This window comes from Eublepharis macularius, chromosome 8 (genome assembly GCF_028583425.1).
Source record: "Eublepharis macularius isolate TG4126 chromosome 8, MPM_Emac_v1.0, whole genome shotgun sequence".
Classification (NCBI taxonomy): Eukaryota; Metazoa; Chordata; class Lepidosauria; order Squamata; family Eublepharidae; genus Eublepharis; species Eublepharis macularius.
Window position 1 is genome coordinate 19,920,869 of NC_072797.1, and position 18,930 is coordinate 19,939,798.

Consider the following 18,930-nt stretch of genomic DNA (forward strand, 5'->3'; position numbering starts at 1 on the left):
AGCTAAGATCCTTTAACTAGCAATGTCAAGGTCAAACCTAGGACCTTCTGCATGCATAGGATGTTCTCTGCCATTGAACTCCTGTTTCTTGTTCACTTGGGTCAGGAAGAAACATGGTATTGGCATTTGAGCCACATCTCATAAATTGTGACAATGTTGTCCAACTCTTTGGTCCTTCCTTCCCCATGTCCATAAATTAAAACATCAGTAATTTTGCTGCAGTCTAGCAACCTTCTCCATACATTTGCATTAAGTAGTTGTAAGCCCAGAAACCACTATTTCTATCTTTAGTTTTTTCCGCCTTAGGAGAAAAAGGGGAATGCCCAGGAAAAGACTGTCAGGTGGCTTCCATTTTACTTGTGCAGATTCTGGGTTGGATCCAGCTGGCTTTTTTACTCAATCTCACCCAGTTGCCCTGCATACTATAGCCTTGGTACCATGTGGCTTGCAGATACTTGCAGATCCCATGATCCCTGGCATCCCTCTTTAGAGGTCAAAGGATACTCCTCCCTTTTTCAGCAGCAGAAAAGCTGGATTCAACCTTCCATTTACTGTTAAGAGGCCATAATAAATTAAATTTTACTTCATTTATACCCCAGTTCCTCCCAGTAGGGACCCAAAGTTGCTTACAGCATCCCCTCCTTCTACATTTTATCCTCACAACAACCCTCTGAGGTAGGCTAGGCTGAGAGTTGGTGATTGAACACCCAGCAAGTTTCTGTAGCAGACTGGAGATTTGCACCTGGATATCCCAGATGCTAGACTGATAATCTAGCTCAGGGCTTTTTTTCAGCAGGAACGTGGTGGAACGGAGTTCCGGTACCTCTTGCAAATGGTCACATGGCTGGTGGCCCCGCCCCTGATCTCCAGACAGAGGGGAGTTGAGATTGCCCTCTGTCTGGAGATCAGGGGCGGGGCCACCGGCCATGTGACCATTTTCACCAAGGGCGATTTAAACTTTTAAAAACTACCCCCTTGTTCCAGCTGACCCAAAGTGACGTCATTGTGCGGTCCTACTGAGTTCCACCACTGAGTTCCACCGCCTCTTTTCCTAGAAAAAAAGCCCTGCTCTAGCTACTAAACCACACTGGCTCTTAATTACATGATCCATACTGAATCATGTACACATCCTTTTCTCCCAGTGTTCTGTTATTAGACAAGCAGCAGAGCTTGGAGTATCCCCTTGCGTCAGTTGAGAGATGACACTTCTCAAGTCAGTATTGATCCACAATTAATAGGACTGTGTTCAAGTGCGAACTGATCTTTAAGGTACCATACCTAGATTTGGTTCCTATTTTATGTTAGCCATCAAGGTCACTGAAATTTGCCCTTGATGAAGCTAACGGCTTATGACTGGCTACAAGCTTTCTGTTTGTTTTGCAGTACAGATAGATCATATTTAATTTACTGGAGATTCAGAGGAATAACATATCCCTGGGTGCCATTATTAATGCAGTCCAAATAAACAAGGGAAGACCCTGTATATGCAATTACTAATAATTTAGCAGCACTGCTTCTAATAATGTCAATACTTCGCAACCCCAAACTCATTGTTGTCTTATTAATGCAACATTTCAGGGATGTAGCATCTGAATCTGACAACAACATCAGACAGATAAATCAAGAAGCGGCCCACCGAAGATTTCGATCCAGGAGGCACATCAGCGAGGATTTGGATCCAGAGCCCATGGACAGCGGAGAGACGCCAGAAGTACGTCCCAGAATTAAAGTTTCCAGGCCGATGTGCCCCAAAGGCAAAATTCAAAAGATACAATGATTTTGTACAAAGCAACAACTTTCTCCCCATTGTAACGACAGTTGCCTTCTGTCTTTACTAAGTTACTAGTGATAATTGGATGGAAGTCTTAATGCGGGTGGATCTTGATAGACAATCTGATTACTTAGGATACGTCATGTGCATTCTTCTTTAGCCTTACTAAACTCAGAGTGCATTCCTAAACAGAGTTATCCTCGTCTAAGCCCATTGAAAGCAATGGGCTTAGACTGGAGTAACTCTGTTTAGGATTGCACTGTGAGTGGACTTGCTTCTGCATAGACTTGATTTCCATCTGCTCTATTTTTAAAGCTTACGTTCTGTATTCTCGAGCCTCTAATTCTAGCCCTACTTTAAAAGAGTGTTTAGATATGATTCATTGCTCTACACTGTGGATAAACATGCATGTTTAAATGCATGCAAAGACACATCCCACTGAAAGCAACATAGTAGAGCAAGACTGCATCCATGTTCTCATGCTTAGCTCTGTGTGTGTTTGTGTGTGTGTGGATCAGATATATATATCTATATACATATCTATATATATCTATAGATATATAGATACACACACACACACACACACACACAGAAGCCATCTTCTTGTCTGGATCTCCTTATTTGGATAGCAGCCAGTATCATCAAAAAATCATTGTAGTGACTTTGAAAGGACATTCCTTGGTTTTGGGGCTACAGCAGTAAAGACCCTGCTCTTTCTGTACAATTCCTCCTGTACAATTGAGATTTCTGGATTCTTGTGAGTAATAATTTCTTTGAGATAGGATCAGACAGATAGTGGTTTGAGGGTCTTCAAAAACTAGTTAGCTGATAGAAATGATGACCGGCCTGTAGGGGCAAATTAAATTGGAAAAAAAAGATGCTTCCCAAATGGGCCCATGGTATGTTTTAGGGCTATTAAATTGAGCACTGGATGGAAAACAATGCCATCCTTTGGAGGAAAAGCTACCTTTTGAATAATCAATAAATACAAGTATCTGTACAGTGGCGTACTAATTATGATGGGAAATTCCGTAGCAGCTCCTTGTTCTCATTGGCATTAAGAACCTATACTGTGGGACATTGTTTTGAAATTTCATAATCACTCTTGTCATAAATATTATCTCCATTTCCAATGACACCCAGTTCCAAAATCTCCACACATTTTCTCTGGCTCTTAAATGCTAACTAATCTGCAGCTGCTATCAGTCAGCATGTTCCCCCCCCCCCCCCCGTATATAAAGTCCACAGTACAGTGTGTTAAAAGCAAAGCTGATTTCCAAATGCTCATCTTGTTGCAAGAGTGTTTAAAAAACATATTGGTTCCCCTTGGTCCATTCAATAAGCAGCCCCGCTGAGGCCTGACACACTGTTTGGGAATCATGGGCAAAAGGACTTAAGACACAGAAGGTTGCTTTTTGGCATCTTTACCACAGTTACTTTTCTTATCAGCCTTGGGAAACAATTTCCGAAGAAGTGAACACGAGTGGAGATTCCTTGAGCCTGTCCTTGCCACCCCCTCCTGCTTCACCCATCTCTCGGACCAGTCCTCAGGAGCTGTCTGACGAACTGAACAGAAGACTTCAGATGACTCCTGATTCAAATGGGGAACAACTGTCCTCCATGATTGTAAGGAACCTTGCTTCACATGGTTAACGTGCTCGACTTTTCTCCTTTGTTCTAATTCCTGGAATTTGGGGGAAAGCTCAGAACGTTTTATGCTCAGAGGTTAAGATCGTTGGTTGGTTGTCTTGGTACTTCAGCACAGAACTGAAATGTTTTGAACGGATCTTTAAAAGTGCTCAGCTTTAGAAGATACTGGAACCATCTGCGGGAGGTTCTGATGCACATGTACAGTTCCTAGAGAGCCTAGGCTTCCTTATTTATGGAAGGGTTGGAACTCCAAAAGTGCTTTGCTGAAACGGGAGTATCCTGCCCTTAATCTATCATTTCACCAAGCAGAGTTTGAAACCTTCTTCCAACCTTCTGTTGGAAAAAAAGCTCAAGTTGGAGCAAGGTTTTCAGATTTTGCTCAATAGAGTGGGGAGTAGGATCCACCCCAATGTGTGGGTGAATGTACATATGTGTACACATCCCCCCTTTTTTCACTGAAATTGGGCCATTCAGGTTGTAATCCTATATTCACTTCCTTAGTGTGAGGGTCCCGCTGCTCTCCCTTCTGCTATGGTGGCACCGTGCTTCCTAGCCTCTTTCTCTGGCTCCTGACCCAAGCCCCCTTGTCAGCTGCTGCTGCCGTGGGTCTCCTTCCCCTCTGAGAGCTCTCCCAAGGACCTCAGAACTGGTGGGTGGGGTGCCAGGGCTGTAAACCCCTTGAAAGCTCCCCTCCGTCTGAAAGACTGCCCCTTGCATGCAGGGGCAGTCCTCTGCTTTCCTCCCTGGCCTGGGTCCTGAGCCTTCTTTAAATTCCCTTCTCCCTAACATAGTCCCTGCCCCACTCCCCACGAGCCTGCCCCCCAGGGTGAGGCCCAACACCTGAGCTACAGGTGGCCAGGCAGCTCTGCCCCAACCTGCCCTTGCAGCCTGCCGGAGGCTTTTGCCTCGTCCCAACCTCCAGCTCTACATGGGCCCTGTCCCTCACCAACAGTGGCCTGCCACGAACTGGAGGTGAGTGTGGCTTCCACACCACCCATTGGTGGTGGGGCTGCAGCCAGTCGTTGCTGGCCCTGTGGTGTCCCGGCTAAGGACTGGTGGCCGGCCAGAGTGGTATCCACTTGATTCAGGTGGCCATCGGTGCCACCACGCTTCCGTGCAGATGCCCTCCCCCAGCTGCTGGACTCCCTCAGCGGCAGCCTCCCTCAGCACAGCTCGGTTGTCAGACACTAGGCCAGCTACCCCGACTGCAGCTGGTCCGCTGGTTGCCGCTTTGAGTCTCGGTCATGCTGTAGGGCCGGCTCTAGACACTTGGGTGCAAGCCCATGAACCACAGTGGAAGTTTAGTCTGAATTAATATGTCTAGTATCAGGCCATTTAAATGCATTCCTATGCACACTTGATAAGAAGGCAATCCAACTACATCCACTAGAACTTATCTCTGATTAAATATTATTAAAATTGGCCTATATATAAGCCACCTCTGAATATCTCTTTACTTGAAAATTCTCTGTGGTCACCATAAGTCAGCTGTGTCTTGATGGCAACCCCCCCCCTTGTTTTTTTGTAAATTTCAGTTAACTGGGAGAGAAATACATTCTATTTTAGGTCTAATTTGCAGTAGGCTTTTCTAGTATAAAACTACAGCTATTTTTCAAAGCGAATCATTGAGATAAAAATGTAAAACTGTAATTGGAAATTGTCCCTTTTTTGTCCGAGTAGATAAGTATCCAGATGAAAGGGATTTTTAAACTTCAGAGACATTTTAACTGATTAGATTCTCATATTCTGATGCAGCTGGGCTTTGTGGGGTCAACCATGCAAGGGTATAACTAGATAATTTGTTATCAGATCTGAGTAATTAGGAGCAATCTGTCAGTGTTTTCTAAATTCAGCTTGTTTTATAGGCCATGATGAATGTGGGTAGGCTAATGAAATCAGTAGGGATAACAGCACCTCCAGACTCTTTTAATTGGGGGGAAACATTATAAACATTGACTGGTACACAGGAAGCTGAACATATCGCAGTTTAATGGGACACATTATCCATTATCTGCTTGCCTTTTGTCATTCAGCAGATAAGGAGCCTAAATATGACTTTAAAATACTTGAGCAAATATGCACATTGCTTCAATTGTCAGGTAAAACGCTTAGATTATTTAACTGTTACTGGATAGATACAGCCCTGTTTCAATGGCCGTTCCCGTGGGTGATTCCCCAGAGGGTGAGCTGGAAATAACAACAACAACAACGACAACAGTGTGCTTTTATACTGCCCTTCTGGACAGATTAGTGCCCTACTCAGAGCGGTGAACAAAGTCAGTGTTATTATCACAGCGACAGAGCTGGGGGACTGGGGCTGAGAGGAGTGGCTTATCCAAGGCCACCTGCAGAGTTCCTGGCAGTTGTGGGAATCAAAGTAGCAGCTGGGATTTGCAACCCAGCCGTTTAACCACTATGCTACGGCAGCTCTCCATAAACCAGCCCAAAAAAGCACGCACACTGGTCTCCTTGATACCTCCTCCAGTTAACATGCCTCTTTGACCAACTTCAAGAAAACAAGACTGTTTAAGCCTTACTTTGAAAATTGCTTTAACAACATTAGCATACATAGGGCTCAGAGAAATAACACTAAACACTAACATTGACCTTGTTTACCGCTCTGAGTGTGGCTCTAATCTGTCTGAAAGAGCGGTATATAACACTGAATATCAATTGTATAACAACAACACTGTTGTTGTTGTTGTTGTTGTTGTTGTTGTTGTTGTTGTTGTTGTTGTTGTTGTTAATTAAGTGACCCCTTTGAGAAAACATTAATATGTGAAGATGAGATATTTTGGACTCCATACTGCTTACGGCCTTGCAGACGACAGTCTTTTGTTTTTATGGAACTGTGAGATGGGGTTGAAGAAATAGAAGAAAGAATATCCAAAGTTAAACGTGTTTTCAGGGAGAAATGCCACAAAATAAAATAAATTTAATGGTTCACTTCTTGTGTGTTTATTTTCTTCAGCAAAGAGATCCCTCAGCAAGGTTAAGATCTTGCAGCGTAACAGAAGCAGTCGCTGAGCAGTCCCTTTTATCACTGGTAAGTAGGATGTGTTTCTCTCTCTCTTTACATGGTACGAGGGGTGATCGTCTATTATTTTCATTTCATTCTTGTGGAAATTATTTTAGTTACAATTCCAGTGACACATTGACTAGAGAGGCAAGGTTCCCTCAAGTAAAAGCGGGCAGACAGATTTTGGAGAGAAGGTATTCTGGGGACAGACTGGAATGAGTGATGAGGTTTCAGGCTGGGGGTTTTCCCCATAGAAGCAGGGCTTTTTTTCTGGGAAAAGAGGTGGTGGAACTCAGTGAGTTGCCCTTGGAGAAAATGGTCACTTGACTGGTGGCCCCACCCCCTGATCTCCAGACAGGGGAGTTTAGATCACCCTCCGCACAATCTAAACTCCCCTCTGTCTGGAGATCAGGGGGCGGGGCCACCAGCCATGTGACCATTTTCAAGAGGTTCCGGAACTCCGTTCCACCGCATTCCTGCTGAAAAAAAGCCCTGTATAGAAGGCTTCATGGGATATGTTTAATCCTTTAATGCTGTGTATTGTTAAGAGATACGTGCTAGTTAAGAGATGACTGGGGGCACCCGTGTACTATAGAGAATGTATCAAAGAGGAGAAGTGAAATCAGACTTTAAAAAGTCAGAAATTCTTGAATTAGTCGGGATTTTTTTTTAAACCCAAGCTATTAAGATAAGTAATTGCATATTTAGCAGTATTATTGAGATGATTTGACTGGAAAATGGGAACACATGCCATCATTTCCCAGATAGGTTTTTGGTTCCTGGTTGAGGGTGTTTGGTGTTGTTTTTGCATACTAACAATATCTTGGCACTCCTACTGTTCTACCAGATGTTACCTGTTCTAGTCTTGTTTTCTGCCATAACCCAAAGAACTATGACAGCATTCTCCAACACGGCACCTGTGCCCACTGTTCTATTCAGAAAGTGGGAGGAGCCATTGTAAGGCAGGGCTTCCTCTTTGCTCCTCTCATTGAAATGAAAGAATTTCGTATGGCTGCAAAGTGGGAAGGTATTACGTTTGGCTCTGCCTGCTACAGCAACCATTTTGGACGGTGCTCATGACTCCCTCTAAAAATTCTAAAGGCACCTGCAGCCTCAAAAAACATTGGGGATCCTGAACAATGCAATTTACTCTATATGCACTTACCAGGGGTTTGCAATTGGACACACCAACTGCTGTACTCCCACCCACAAATATGCAACTGCTTTTCAAATTTTGGGGACGTGAAGTGTTGTCTTTAAAAAAGAAAAGAAACAGTCAAGTCATAACAAGAAAGTAGCTCTCTGGAATATGGCCCCAGTATCTGCTCTTTCCTTTTATAAAACACACAGCAGTGGATGATTATGACATTACACCTTTCTTCATCTGCTATTAGGAAGGGTTGGCTTGCATGAGAATCTAGTTAAAAGAATTAGTTCGAAAGCTTTTTGTCTGGATGTCAGTTACGTCAGACTCTGTCAGAATTCAACAAAAATCAAAAATATTATCGTGGGACTACTGGATATCTGTTCTGCTAACAAACGCTCAGTAACTTTTCTTCTTTTAGCAATCAGCCACTTCTTTTCCCCTGCATATGCTTGCACACTCTCTATCTCTCTTATTCCTGATATGCATATTTAATTAATTCCAGACAAGTGCAATTAACTGAAAATAATGAAGATTAGCATCTTCCTTTTCATCCGTATTCTTTTTCAAGGCTTTGCACCTGCGGGAAACCAAAAGAAGATACTTAACACTGAGCTTCTATGTACTTCGGCTTCTTCGTTGTATATCATTCTGCTCAAAAGAAACTCTGTTCTGAAATTGTGTGTACCAGTTTGACCTGTCTGGGAAAAAAAAGATAATGGGATATATTGAGGATCAAGAAGATTCTGGCCCTATAATACTGAATTACTATAAGAAGTAACATGGCCTTGTTATCAGCGATCGATGGCCTCCTTTATTTGTTGCGAAGTTGATTCAGTACTTTACCAAACTGTTAAAAATGGCTTTTCTCCTCTTTTCCTGAAGACATGCTACTAATCCATGCCTTTCATTCCTGATCACCCCATAATTGTAACATTAATTATTGTTCAACAGCCAAGCGGCCCATCTAGGAGAGCACGTTCTTCAACAGTCACAGGTGGTGAAGAGTCAACGGTAATAAAGCCTTTATCGAGCCAAAAAATATCCTTCTCTGTCGTTCGGATCTCGTTCCTTTTCTTTTCTCTTGTCTTCTCTTCAGATTATGAACTTTTTCTAGGATGAAAAATTGTGCTTGAAACTGTTTGCTTGTGGAGGTATAGAAACCTCATCTTTCCCTGTTAATGGGGGGGAGTCTTTCAGCCCCCCCTCCCAGCATGTAAGCCACAAATCATGGTTTGTGGGAACACACATTTCTTTCCTCTCCACCCCTTGCACCCACACTTTGGTGATAAGGCTTTGATATCTTGTTATGGGGGAGTGTTTGTGGCACCGTACTTGTGAAAGAGTCTCAATGCTGTCCTGCTCTTGATGCCTGTAGAATTCTATAGATTGCTTTTAAAATGTATTAGATTGGTTTAAATTAATCCTCTTAGTTCCTGGGTGCTTCTCAACTCCTTATACTAAAAGAAAACTAGTTGAAAACTAGAGGTGGACTTCGGGGAAGCCATGGCCTATCTAGTTATTGTTATCTTGACTTTAAGTTAACCAAAAACAATAGAAATGTTGAGAAATTCAGGGATTTTAAAAATTTGAATCAAAAGATTGTACGCCCATGCCCTTAAATAGGCTACAGCAGGTTCCATAACATGGGGGCTTACGGTCTTCTTGAGTTAGAATACTACCCATAAAAGCAGCTGAAAAGAATCTGCAGACTCTTGTTGCGGAAGAACGAACATTCGGGCAGAATCTTTTCTCCGCAATCCATAGTTCACTTCAAAGTGAAATTGAAAGTCACATGCTTTGGCTGTGATCTGTCAGAATGAGAGTGTGTAAATTCAGAACACTTGAAGAGTTGCAGAGCAAGGTGGGATGAGGATTGAGTCAGGGCCTAGTTAGCAAGTTCAGCTGGAGGACCGCTGAAGTGCAGGGAAAAGGCTGACGAAGAGGAAAAGTCTAGTGGGACTCATTGCTCAGTCATCCGTTTATTTTAATCCATGCCACACAAGTGGTTGGGAAAACCTGGAAGAAGCAACGTATGTAAATATGAGCCTAGCTAATAAGCAGAAATTGAGAGTGACAACCCACTCCCTGGACTGGAGACGGGCAAGCAAAAACTCAGCCCCTTAAAAAGGGGATGATGACCATATTGGTCCATGGGACCTGTGCTAGCCTCCATAAGCATGGGGCAGCAGCTTGATTGTCAATGAAAAAGCGAGTTTGACTCTTGAAAGCGTATACTCTGGAAAATCTCATTGGTCTTTAAGGTGCTACTGGACCCAAATCTTGCTGTTCTACTGCCGATTGACACAGCTACTCACCTTTCATTGGCAATGCTTTCCTTCTCTTGCATTTTCTGAAACCCACTCATGCTGTTACAGGTTTTAATTCGCTCTTTGTACTGTTCGGATTCCGTGTATCTTTGCCAGTTACCTAGGCATATGCTTCTTTTCATCTTTCAGCTAAGCATTGAAAAATATTATCATACATTTTAGGAGTCATGTCTTTAAACAGTTCTATGAGCACTGTCACAGTTGTATTCTGAAAATGAGTATGGAGTTTGTGAAGGACCACAGAGGAGGAAGTTCAGTTCTATGACTAAGGGAGCCCTTAATTTGCAAAAGCGAGTTCAGATTGCCCAATGTGAACTCGGGGATTTGCTACCCTTTCATTCTTTACTCCGTTGCACTTCTTTCACCAGATTTCAGAAGGACTTTTTGTTCATGCAGGTTCACTTTATAATTGGAGGGCACAGGGGAAGGAGTGATGATAAGATGGCTTAATTTCATAGCCATGAAAATGTGACCTTATTGGTTTTTAGTCTTTGTATCCTGTGCATTTTAAAATGCCCTAGTCAGAAACAAAGGTTCCAGTTATTTGAATAGCAAAGAATGGCTTTATTTCTTAACCGTTTTGTTATTTCTGGCCTCTGCTGTTACACAATGAGACTGTCTCGTTCTGTATGGTACATTTTATGCCATAGATTTGACAGCCAGGATTTTAAGGGCTTAATTCAAACACAACATAAGAACATAAGAGAAGCCGTGTTGGATCAGGCCAATGGCCCATCCAGTCCAACACTCTGCTGATTCCGCACACGTTGGATAATGCACTGTCAATGCACTTTGGCTATCATTTGGAAGTGGATTTTTTGTTTCACATTCGAAAAATTCGGTTCCAAATGATCTCTAAAGAGGATTGGAAGTACATTATCCAACGTGTGCGGAATCAGCTACCATGTCACACAGTGACCAAAAACCAGGTGTCCTCAGGAGGTCTGCCAGTGGGGAAGGGACGCTAGAAGCCCTCCCACTGATTGCCCCCCCCAACACCAAGAATACAGAGCATCACTACCCTAGACAGAGAGTTCCATCTATACCTTGTGGCTAATAGCCACTGACCTCTGCTCCATATATTTATCCAATCCCTTCTTGAAGCTGTCTATGCTTGAAGCTGCCACCACCTCCTGAGGCAGTGAATTCCATGTGTTAATCACCCTTTCAGTGAAGAATTACTTGCTTTTATCCATTCTAACCTGACTGCTCAGCAATTTCATTGAGTGCCCACGAGTTCTTGTATTGTGAGAAAGAGAGAAAAATACTTCTTTCTCTATCTTCTCTATCCCATGCATAATCTACCTTCTCTGTCCCACAAAATCCTGATATGTTTAAACCATGGCTAACTCATGAAGGCCTTTGCCTCTTGGCTAACTCTTGTTTTAAAAATTAATTCAAGCTGATTTGAGATAGGCAGGGACTTGTTCTAACAACTTTGGTAAGTTATGATCCTTTCCACCAAAGCCTTGATTGCTGATCGCTTAGCCAAAACTAATGATGATATATAGTTTGCTGTTTTATCTTTTTGAGCTTACTTGCCATATTAGAGCTGGGGCTTTGTAAGATTGTGATACAAAACTCCACCGATACTAAAGGTGTTTTCTCAATTAACTTAAAACTCTACATCGGCAAAGAAAGCAAAATAGATATTTTACAGGGCTTGTTTTTTGCAGCCAGAATTAATTCAGGTGAGTGTTCCTCAAACAGCAAACTGCTGGCTATAATATTAAAGCAAAACACTTTGTCGTCTCACACATTTTAACTTTACCTTGAAGTTTACTAAAATAGTATTTCCCATTAATATTTTAACCTCCTCCCTACATTTGATATTAGCGGAGCTTTTTTTCTGAATTTATGTCAAGAACAAAATGTTATGGTTGCAGTAAAGTTAGATGCCACCACAGCACATAGCATGCTTTGGTTTTCAGACTGATTTCACGCAATACTGTGTGGCTTGATTTATTATAAATATGATTTTGTTCCCAAGCAGCCTTTTTGGCTTCTTCTTCATCTGTTCTATCTTTAATATGAAGGGAATGTCCTTCTCACAAATTATATTTTAGAACAACTTGATATTTTCTGAGAAGAAAATGTAACTCCTTCCGATTTGGGGTAGGATCCAACTAGATCGTCCACTTATGAGTAAGGGAAGGACCGCTTTGGCTCCCAAGAAGGTTGTGCTGGGGATCATGAAACCCACATGGATATAGCCATCTGGGGTAGGGGCTGTCGTAAGGAGGAGAATTGGACTAGACTGAACTAAAAAGCTGACTGGATCCAACCCATTGTTTTTGCAACGGTTTTCAAATATTTTCTGCCTTATATAGAGGATCATACAAAATTCCACTTGCATACGTATTGCCTGAGGCTCTTATCAAAGTCTTCCCCTCCTTGCTTAGAGAGGTTTTCCTGGGTTGGTGGGCATCATAGCTGTCTGGTGCCAGAGATGTCCACTGCAGCCCACTGATCCTCAGTGCTGCTGTTGGAGGATAGGGTATCATTTTGGGGGGTTCAGTGGCCTGCAGTGGGACCAGGGGAAGCAACTGCGTTCTGTTCAATGAATGAAAGTGCCTTGCATTAATAATAACCCATTTTTTGGATACAACACTAACACATTCATTGCATCAGGCACTCCTATGGATGGTGGGATTTTCTCTGTTTTCACCCAGCAAGGTCCAGTACATCTGATCCAGGCATCCTGGTATCACCAGCAAAACTCATAGCAGGCTATAGTAGCTGTAATTTTTAACAGTACTGTAACAATTGTGTCTCTGAGCATTCTAGTTATTTTCAGATTCTGCCCAGAGAATTCCAGTTTCTAACAGTGCAACTAAAATCGGAGTTACATCTTTCTTTTTTAACTTTTATTAATACATTCATAACATAGTAAGAACAATAACAGGAACAAGAACAACTAAGGTGATGCGTAACAGCCATTATCAATCATACATCTGTCAACTGCTTTCACCAGTAGATTTGAGCTGAGATCAATAAAGTAGTTATACAGAGTAATTCCAATGGATTATTTAAGTAAAGCCTGATCCAGTAGAATTAAAAGTCCAGATTAATAATCGTTTGGTAAGGAAGCTTTGTTCCTTATTCGACAGATAATCTGAAAACGTTTTCCATTTTGCATAGAAATTCGTTGCGCAGATGTGGCCTTTCCCAGTGTTGCACTCTATCAGATATTTTTTCCATAATTAGTTGTTCCCAGATTTTGTTATACCATGTGTTCAAACTAGGAGACTTATGGGATTTCCAGCTGAGAACTATGCAGGTTTCTAAAGCCATGCTTAGAAGGGTGGATGCAACTCTGCTAAGGATTGCAATGTAAGTCTGGTGGTTGTGGGGAAATACCTTAGCAACCAGGCAGGATCCAGTGAAATGCTCAGCAACCAAAGTGGGACTCAACAGAATTTCCAGCATGAACTGGTGGTTTTTTCCCCCAGTACTTTGGCTTTTCCACTGTGCATACAAGCTGCAAAATAGATGTGTGTGTACATTTATCACACCCATTTATGTATTTATATTTATTTAAAACATTTATTATCCACATTTCTACCTTTCTGCGCTCGGCAGCTTACAACATACACACAAATACATAAAACAAACCTTAATTTAAAATCATAATTTAAAACTACCAGCAAGTAGAAAAACTAATCAAATGCTGATCTACATAAAACCATCTTCGGCTGCCTTCTAAAGATCAAACGAAAGGGGCCAGGTACACAGAATTCTGTTTCTATACAGAATTATCTACTTACGTACAGTCATGTGTGAAGACTACCTAAGACATATTTCAATGGCCAACAGAGGAAGCCTTGTTCATAAGAAGGCACAAAATGCCTGTGTGTTCAAATGTCTCTAAACCCCAGATGTTAAACAGCTGTCACTCTCTTGGTTATTCAAAAGCATATTCAGATTCGATTCTTCATAGCCAAGTGCCCCAGCGTGATGGACACAACAGCATAGGAAGCATACGTAGTGAGCCCAACAAGGTCTCCATACAGTTCCTGGTTTTGTTTGGTTCACATCAACATTTCCAGTTGCGGAAGCAGAAACAAAAATTACCCTTGATTTATCAGAGCAAAGCTTGTCAATGACAGTAACAGAGTTTGCGCTTGATGCTTGTAGCTATCGTGCAATACACTGTTTCTACACTTTTGCCGTTCTTGTTCTTTGATGAAGACAGTAGTAAATTCAGCAAGGGTTTTAATGAAAGACTTCTGTCATGTGACTGTGTTTCTAGTCCTTGTTGATTTAGTTGCCTTGCAATTTACTGAGCTTACATACCAGGGGTGGCTGTAGCTTTGCAGCTGTGCTCCAGAGGATGGAACCAAATCAAATGTATCTGAAAGCAAGCCTGCGTTCGAGGAAGCGATGAGCAGACTACAGCGTCCTCCTGCTTGAACTGCTGCAGCTATTTGTTTTGTAAAAATGGCAAGCCGATGTAAAAATAATGCTCTGGTCATTTCTTACATAAACAGCCATCAGTGGCCTATGTACACACTACACCGGGCTTACCTTCGGGCTGGGAAGAAAGGAAAGATGCAAAGGGACGTACTTATTATGTCAATCATAACAATCGAACCACAACTTGGACGCGGCCCATCATGCAGGTACAGTGCTTGGTTTCCGAAGAAAACAATAGAACATTTTGAGTCTTCCACTGCAGAGTTTATTTATTTATTTGTTTATTTGATTTGATTTATACCCCACCCTCCCCACAAACAGGCTCAGGGTGGTTTACAACAAAAAATACACATCAAAACATCATAAAAATATAATTTAACAAACTAATTTAACAAAACCAAACCTGATAGACCAGTTGTCTGTCAGGTTTCAGAATCAAAATTCTTCTTGGGGGAAGACCTATTTTGGGGGGAAATAATTTATTTTAATTGAAAAAATGCATATCAACAAATGCAGGATCGGCTTTAGCTGGTTGGCACACTCCAGTATTGATTTTATTATACGTTCCAGACTCTGCATCGTGACACACATCCACCCTTCATTTCCTTATTATTAAGGGAGATATATGTGTCAATGCAATCTGATGGTGTGCTAAGTTGTAACTGGATGAAGGAGGACACAATTGGCAGTTTCCATTGCCCTAAATGAAGCTCCAGTTGGTAGGAAATCATAAATTTTCAGTACGGATCCACTCAAGTGTATCCTTGACTGTCGTTAGTTTAGACTTGTGTCTGAAGAAGGGAGCTCTGACTCTTGAAAGCTTACACTCTGAAAATCCTGTTGGTCTCTAAGGTAGTACTGAGCTCCAATCCTGTTGTTTGGCTGTCATTAATTGTAGATAAAAAGCCAGTCCCAGGAACGCTTGCTCTTCCCATGTGGTCCACCCTCCCAGATCAATGTGCCTTGGTACCACAGTTCAGTAGTACCTTGCTTAAGGCTAACCACTGTCTTTCCTGTACATCAGTATCTAACACCAGTTTCAGGTGCTTGGCATAAGTGCTGGTGAACAATTTAAGCCACAAGTCAACAGGAAAGAAACCAAGTGAAATGGTGTGTGAGCTGTCTAGACCTAAGGCAGGAAAGCACCAATGTGATATTGTGGCAGCTTCCTATAGAGGAATCAGGAAGCAACCTGGATTAGTCAAGGGGTAGGAACTATGGCTCAGTGATACAGCATATGCTTTCATACACAAAAGATGCCAGGTTCAACGCCTGCTATTGCCAGTGAAAAGAACCTCAGTTTGTTGGTATTGAGGAAGGCTTTTCTCTGCCTGAGAGCCAAACTACAAGTGATGCCTGACACTAGTTGGACACTTGTCAGCTTCCCTCAAGTTTTGATGGGAATGTAGGCATCCCGGTCTTGCAGCTTGGCACTTCGACTGCTGTCCAATGGACTTTTCAACTGTCACTTGTCCCACATTCCACCAAGCTGCCTACATTTCCCATCAAAACTTGAGGGAGGTTGACAAGTGTCCAACCTCTGTCATTCGTCTCTTGTAGTTTGTCTCTGAGCTTTTCTCTCCCCAGAGAGCAATTGATAGAGTAGACAGTAGTGACCCACATGCATCGATGGATTGACCTAAGAGTAAGGCAGCTGCATGTAACCCCTAAATATGTTTAGGCAATTGGCTGCATCACACAGAGTCTCTCCCAAGAGGTTGACACTGTTCGTTCAACAGAGGGCTGGATTTACGCAAGAGCCTGTGTCTGAGCCTTTGTGTTCCAAAATCTCTGGGAGGCTATAGCGTGTGCAAGTTATAAAAATGCCTGCGAGGAATCCTTTCTACCCACTCACTTCGCAGCGGCATCTGACTACTTCCACCAGAGAGGACTTCCTTCTTTTCTGCTGATGCTGCAAGAAGAAGTTGGATGCTGCCAGGAAAGTAAAGTGTAGCCAGATATTAAAATAGCTTGTGCAAAAGTTTGGGCGCTGGCACACTCTTTGATAACCCAGGAAGCATCCCAAATAGATAACTTCCTGGTGTCTGACAAGCTACTGATATTCAGTAGACCCAGGGCTTTTTTTCAGGGGGAACACAGGGGAACGGAGTTCCGGAACCTCTTGAAAATGGTCACATGGCTGGTGGCCCCGCCCCCTGATCTCCAGACAGAGGGGAGTTTAGATCACCCTCCGCACCGCTGAGCTGCGCAGAAGGCAATCTAAACTGCCCTCTGTCTGGAGATCAGGGGGCAGGGCCACCAGTCATGTGACCATTTTCTCCGAGGGCAACCCACTGAGTTCCACCACCTCTTTTCCCAGAAAAAAAGCCCTGAGTAGACCCATTACAGAAGAAGTACGAGTCCCTTGTATTTCTTCTTTTCTCACTTGTAAATGTATACACTAGTTCTAATTCTGCCTTTGCAGATCTTGGTAGAAGTAGTAATGGATCGAGCGTGGATGTTTCATCGCTGACCCTTAAAAAAGCAATCATCCTAAAACGAACGTTTTGGGGGGATGTATTGAGAATGTCGTTAAAAAGCAAGATTTGGGCTGTTGTTTCTGGGCAGGCACACAGTGAGTGATTCCGCACACGTTGGATAACGCACTTCCAGTCCTCTTTATAGATCATTTGGAACGTATTTTTTTGTGTGCGGAACAAAAAATCCACCTCAAACAATTGATAAAGTGCATTGAAAGTGCATTATCCAACATGTGCGGAATCAGCCAGTGTTGAAAATATTAACTTGCTTTATAATTCACTGAACTGTACCCTTTGGAACAATTTGACCATGACAGAGCAGGGCCACAGAAAAGCATGTCGCTAACTTGTGTTTGCCTCAAATAGCTTGCCGAAGATGGTGCAACTGGGTCATCGTCAAACAGTAACAACCACCTAAGTGAGCCCCAGATAAGACGGCCTCGTAGCCTCAGTACTCCCACAGTAACATTATCTGCGCCACTCGAGGTGAGAAACAACAAGCAAGGCTCGCCTTCTTCCTAGATTTCCATTCCTTTCAGCTTTCCATTCCTCCGCACCTTCATTTCCATTTTCTGGCTGGCATAGTGTTCTTTTGCAAGCAGGGCCGTGTTCTCCGTCCAAGGCACACAAGGGATAATTGGTGAACCACGAGAAGGGCACCAGTGCTCTGCAGGAGATGACTCACTGCCAGCCATCAGTGGTCTGGTCAGTGACGGGCATCCCTTCTTGCATCCATGGTGCCCCCTGCTGGGTCCAAGAGGGTCAACAAAATACTTGGGGACCAGCCCTGTTTGCAGACCTTCCTTCTTGCTTCATAAAAGTCATGCCTCTCTTGATAATGATGCTTTATTTTGACCCATGACGATGCTTTATTCTTCCCAGATCTCATGCTTGAGCTTGTAAGATTGTTATCCTGTCCTCTTTCCAGTTTATAATCTTTCACCCTCCACATGCATTTGTAATGGATGTGTCGCCATCTTTATTTCAAATCTTGTAAGGGCATTGCTTTAGAAATATTCTTAAAGCTGGAGTTGTGTTTCCAGTGGGTGGGAAGGGAGGGGGGAGACATGCACTGGTCCAAGGGTGGGCATGCAGTCAGACAAGAAAACAACACATTTCAAATTTAATAGTTTAACTTGGATTTCTGTTTTCAGTAGAATTTATTCTTTTTAGTTTGGTTTATGAAGCTAAAGCCACAATTGTGGGATCAATAATGTTCATTGCAAACGTTTTACTTGGATGTTTGTGTCTGTGTGTGTGTGCGCGTGCACACGTACATGTGTTAAGACGAAGGAAGGAAATTGAACATTTCAAGCCCAGCTGTCTATAAACTTAGGCCTCTTGGGTGTAAACAGCAAGCTGGGCATCTCCAATGTGAAATGCTTCCGTTTCTATGTAAGAGATTGCTCTGTCTTGTTGAAAACTTTTGCTTGTGTGGGGGAATAATTTTCCCATCAAAAAGAAGTTCCCTTAAGAGAGTGCGATGAACTCCCCTTGTAGAAAGGCATATGTTCTTCAGACTCCCATATGGAAGCTTATTGCTGCCTAAATCAGCCCTTCCGCTGCTGCGTTGTGCTTTCTTCCTATTTTCTTTCACAAGATGTGCATTCATTTCAGAGAAATTGTTTGTGTGTGTGTGTGTGTGTGTGTACATGTGTGCTGTCAAGTTGCAGCCAACCTATGGTGACCCCACAAGGTTTTCAAGGCAAGGGATGTTCAGAGGTGGTTTCCCATTGCCTGCCTATGTGCAGCAACTCTGCCCTGACTTGATGGTCTCCTATCCAAAGGCTGCTGAGATGTGACTCTGCTTAGCTTCTGCGATCTGATAAGAACAGGCAACCTTGACCATCACAAGGCTCTAAAACCCTAGAGGCATATTAGAAAAAAAAGATTACCTCCTTATCCAACTAGCAAATATCACTTACAGGTTTTTTTTCTATTTATCAGCTGAAGAAAACGTTCTTCCAATGTGACCCTAAGCACTCAGTTGCATAGGACTTATTTCCCAGAAATTGTATTTTAGAGTTGCATCCTTAAGTTTTTTTAAACTAAATTAAAGTTGTGTTAGCTAGGGAGGAGAGGGGGAGAAGCACTGGATGTTTATTAGTTTGTAATTAAGT

At 42.6% G+C, this 18,930-nt stretch overlaps 1 protein-coding gene across 7 annotated transcripts in view; it reads left to right on the forward strand.

Annotated features, from left to right (window-relative positions):
• Positions 1-18,930, forward strand: part of NEDD4L (NEDD4 like E3 ubiquitin protein ligase) — a 334,192-nt gene that overhangs the window by 256,555 nt on the left and 58,707 nt on the right. For 3 of the 7 annotated variants that reach the window (XM_054987386.1, XM_054987391.1, XM_054987385.1), the window contains 6 exons: positions 1,579-1,711; positions 3,221-3,397; positions 6,393-6,467; positions 8,539-8,598; positions 14,405-14,536; positions 17,177-17,296. In XM_054987386.1, the coding sequence (XP_054843361.1) occupies positions 1,579-1,711; positions 3,221-3,397; positions 6,393-6,467; positions 8,539-8,598; positions 14,405-14,536; positions 17,177-17,296 (697 nt within the window). The remainder of the gene's footprint in view (positions 1-1,578; positions 1,712-3,220; positions 3,398-6,392; positions 6,468-8,538; positions 8,599-14,404; positions 14,537-17,176; positions 17,297-18,930) is intronic. The other 4 variants (XM_054987387.1, XM_054987388.1, XM_054987389.1 and 1 more) reach the window with 4 other exon arrangements.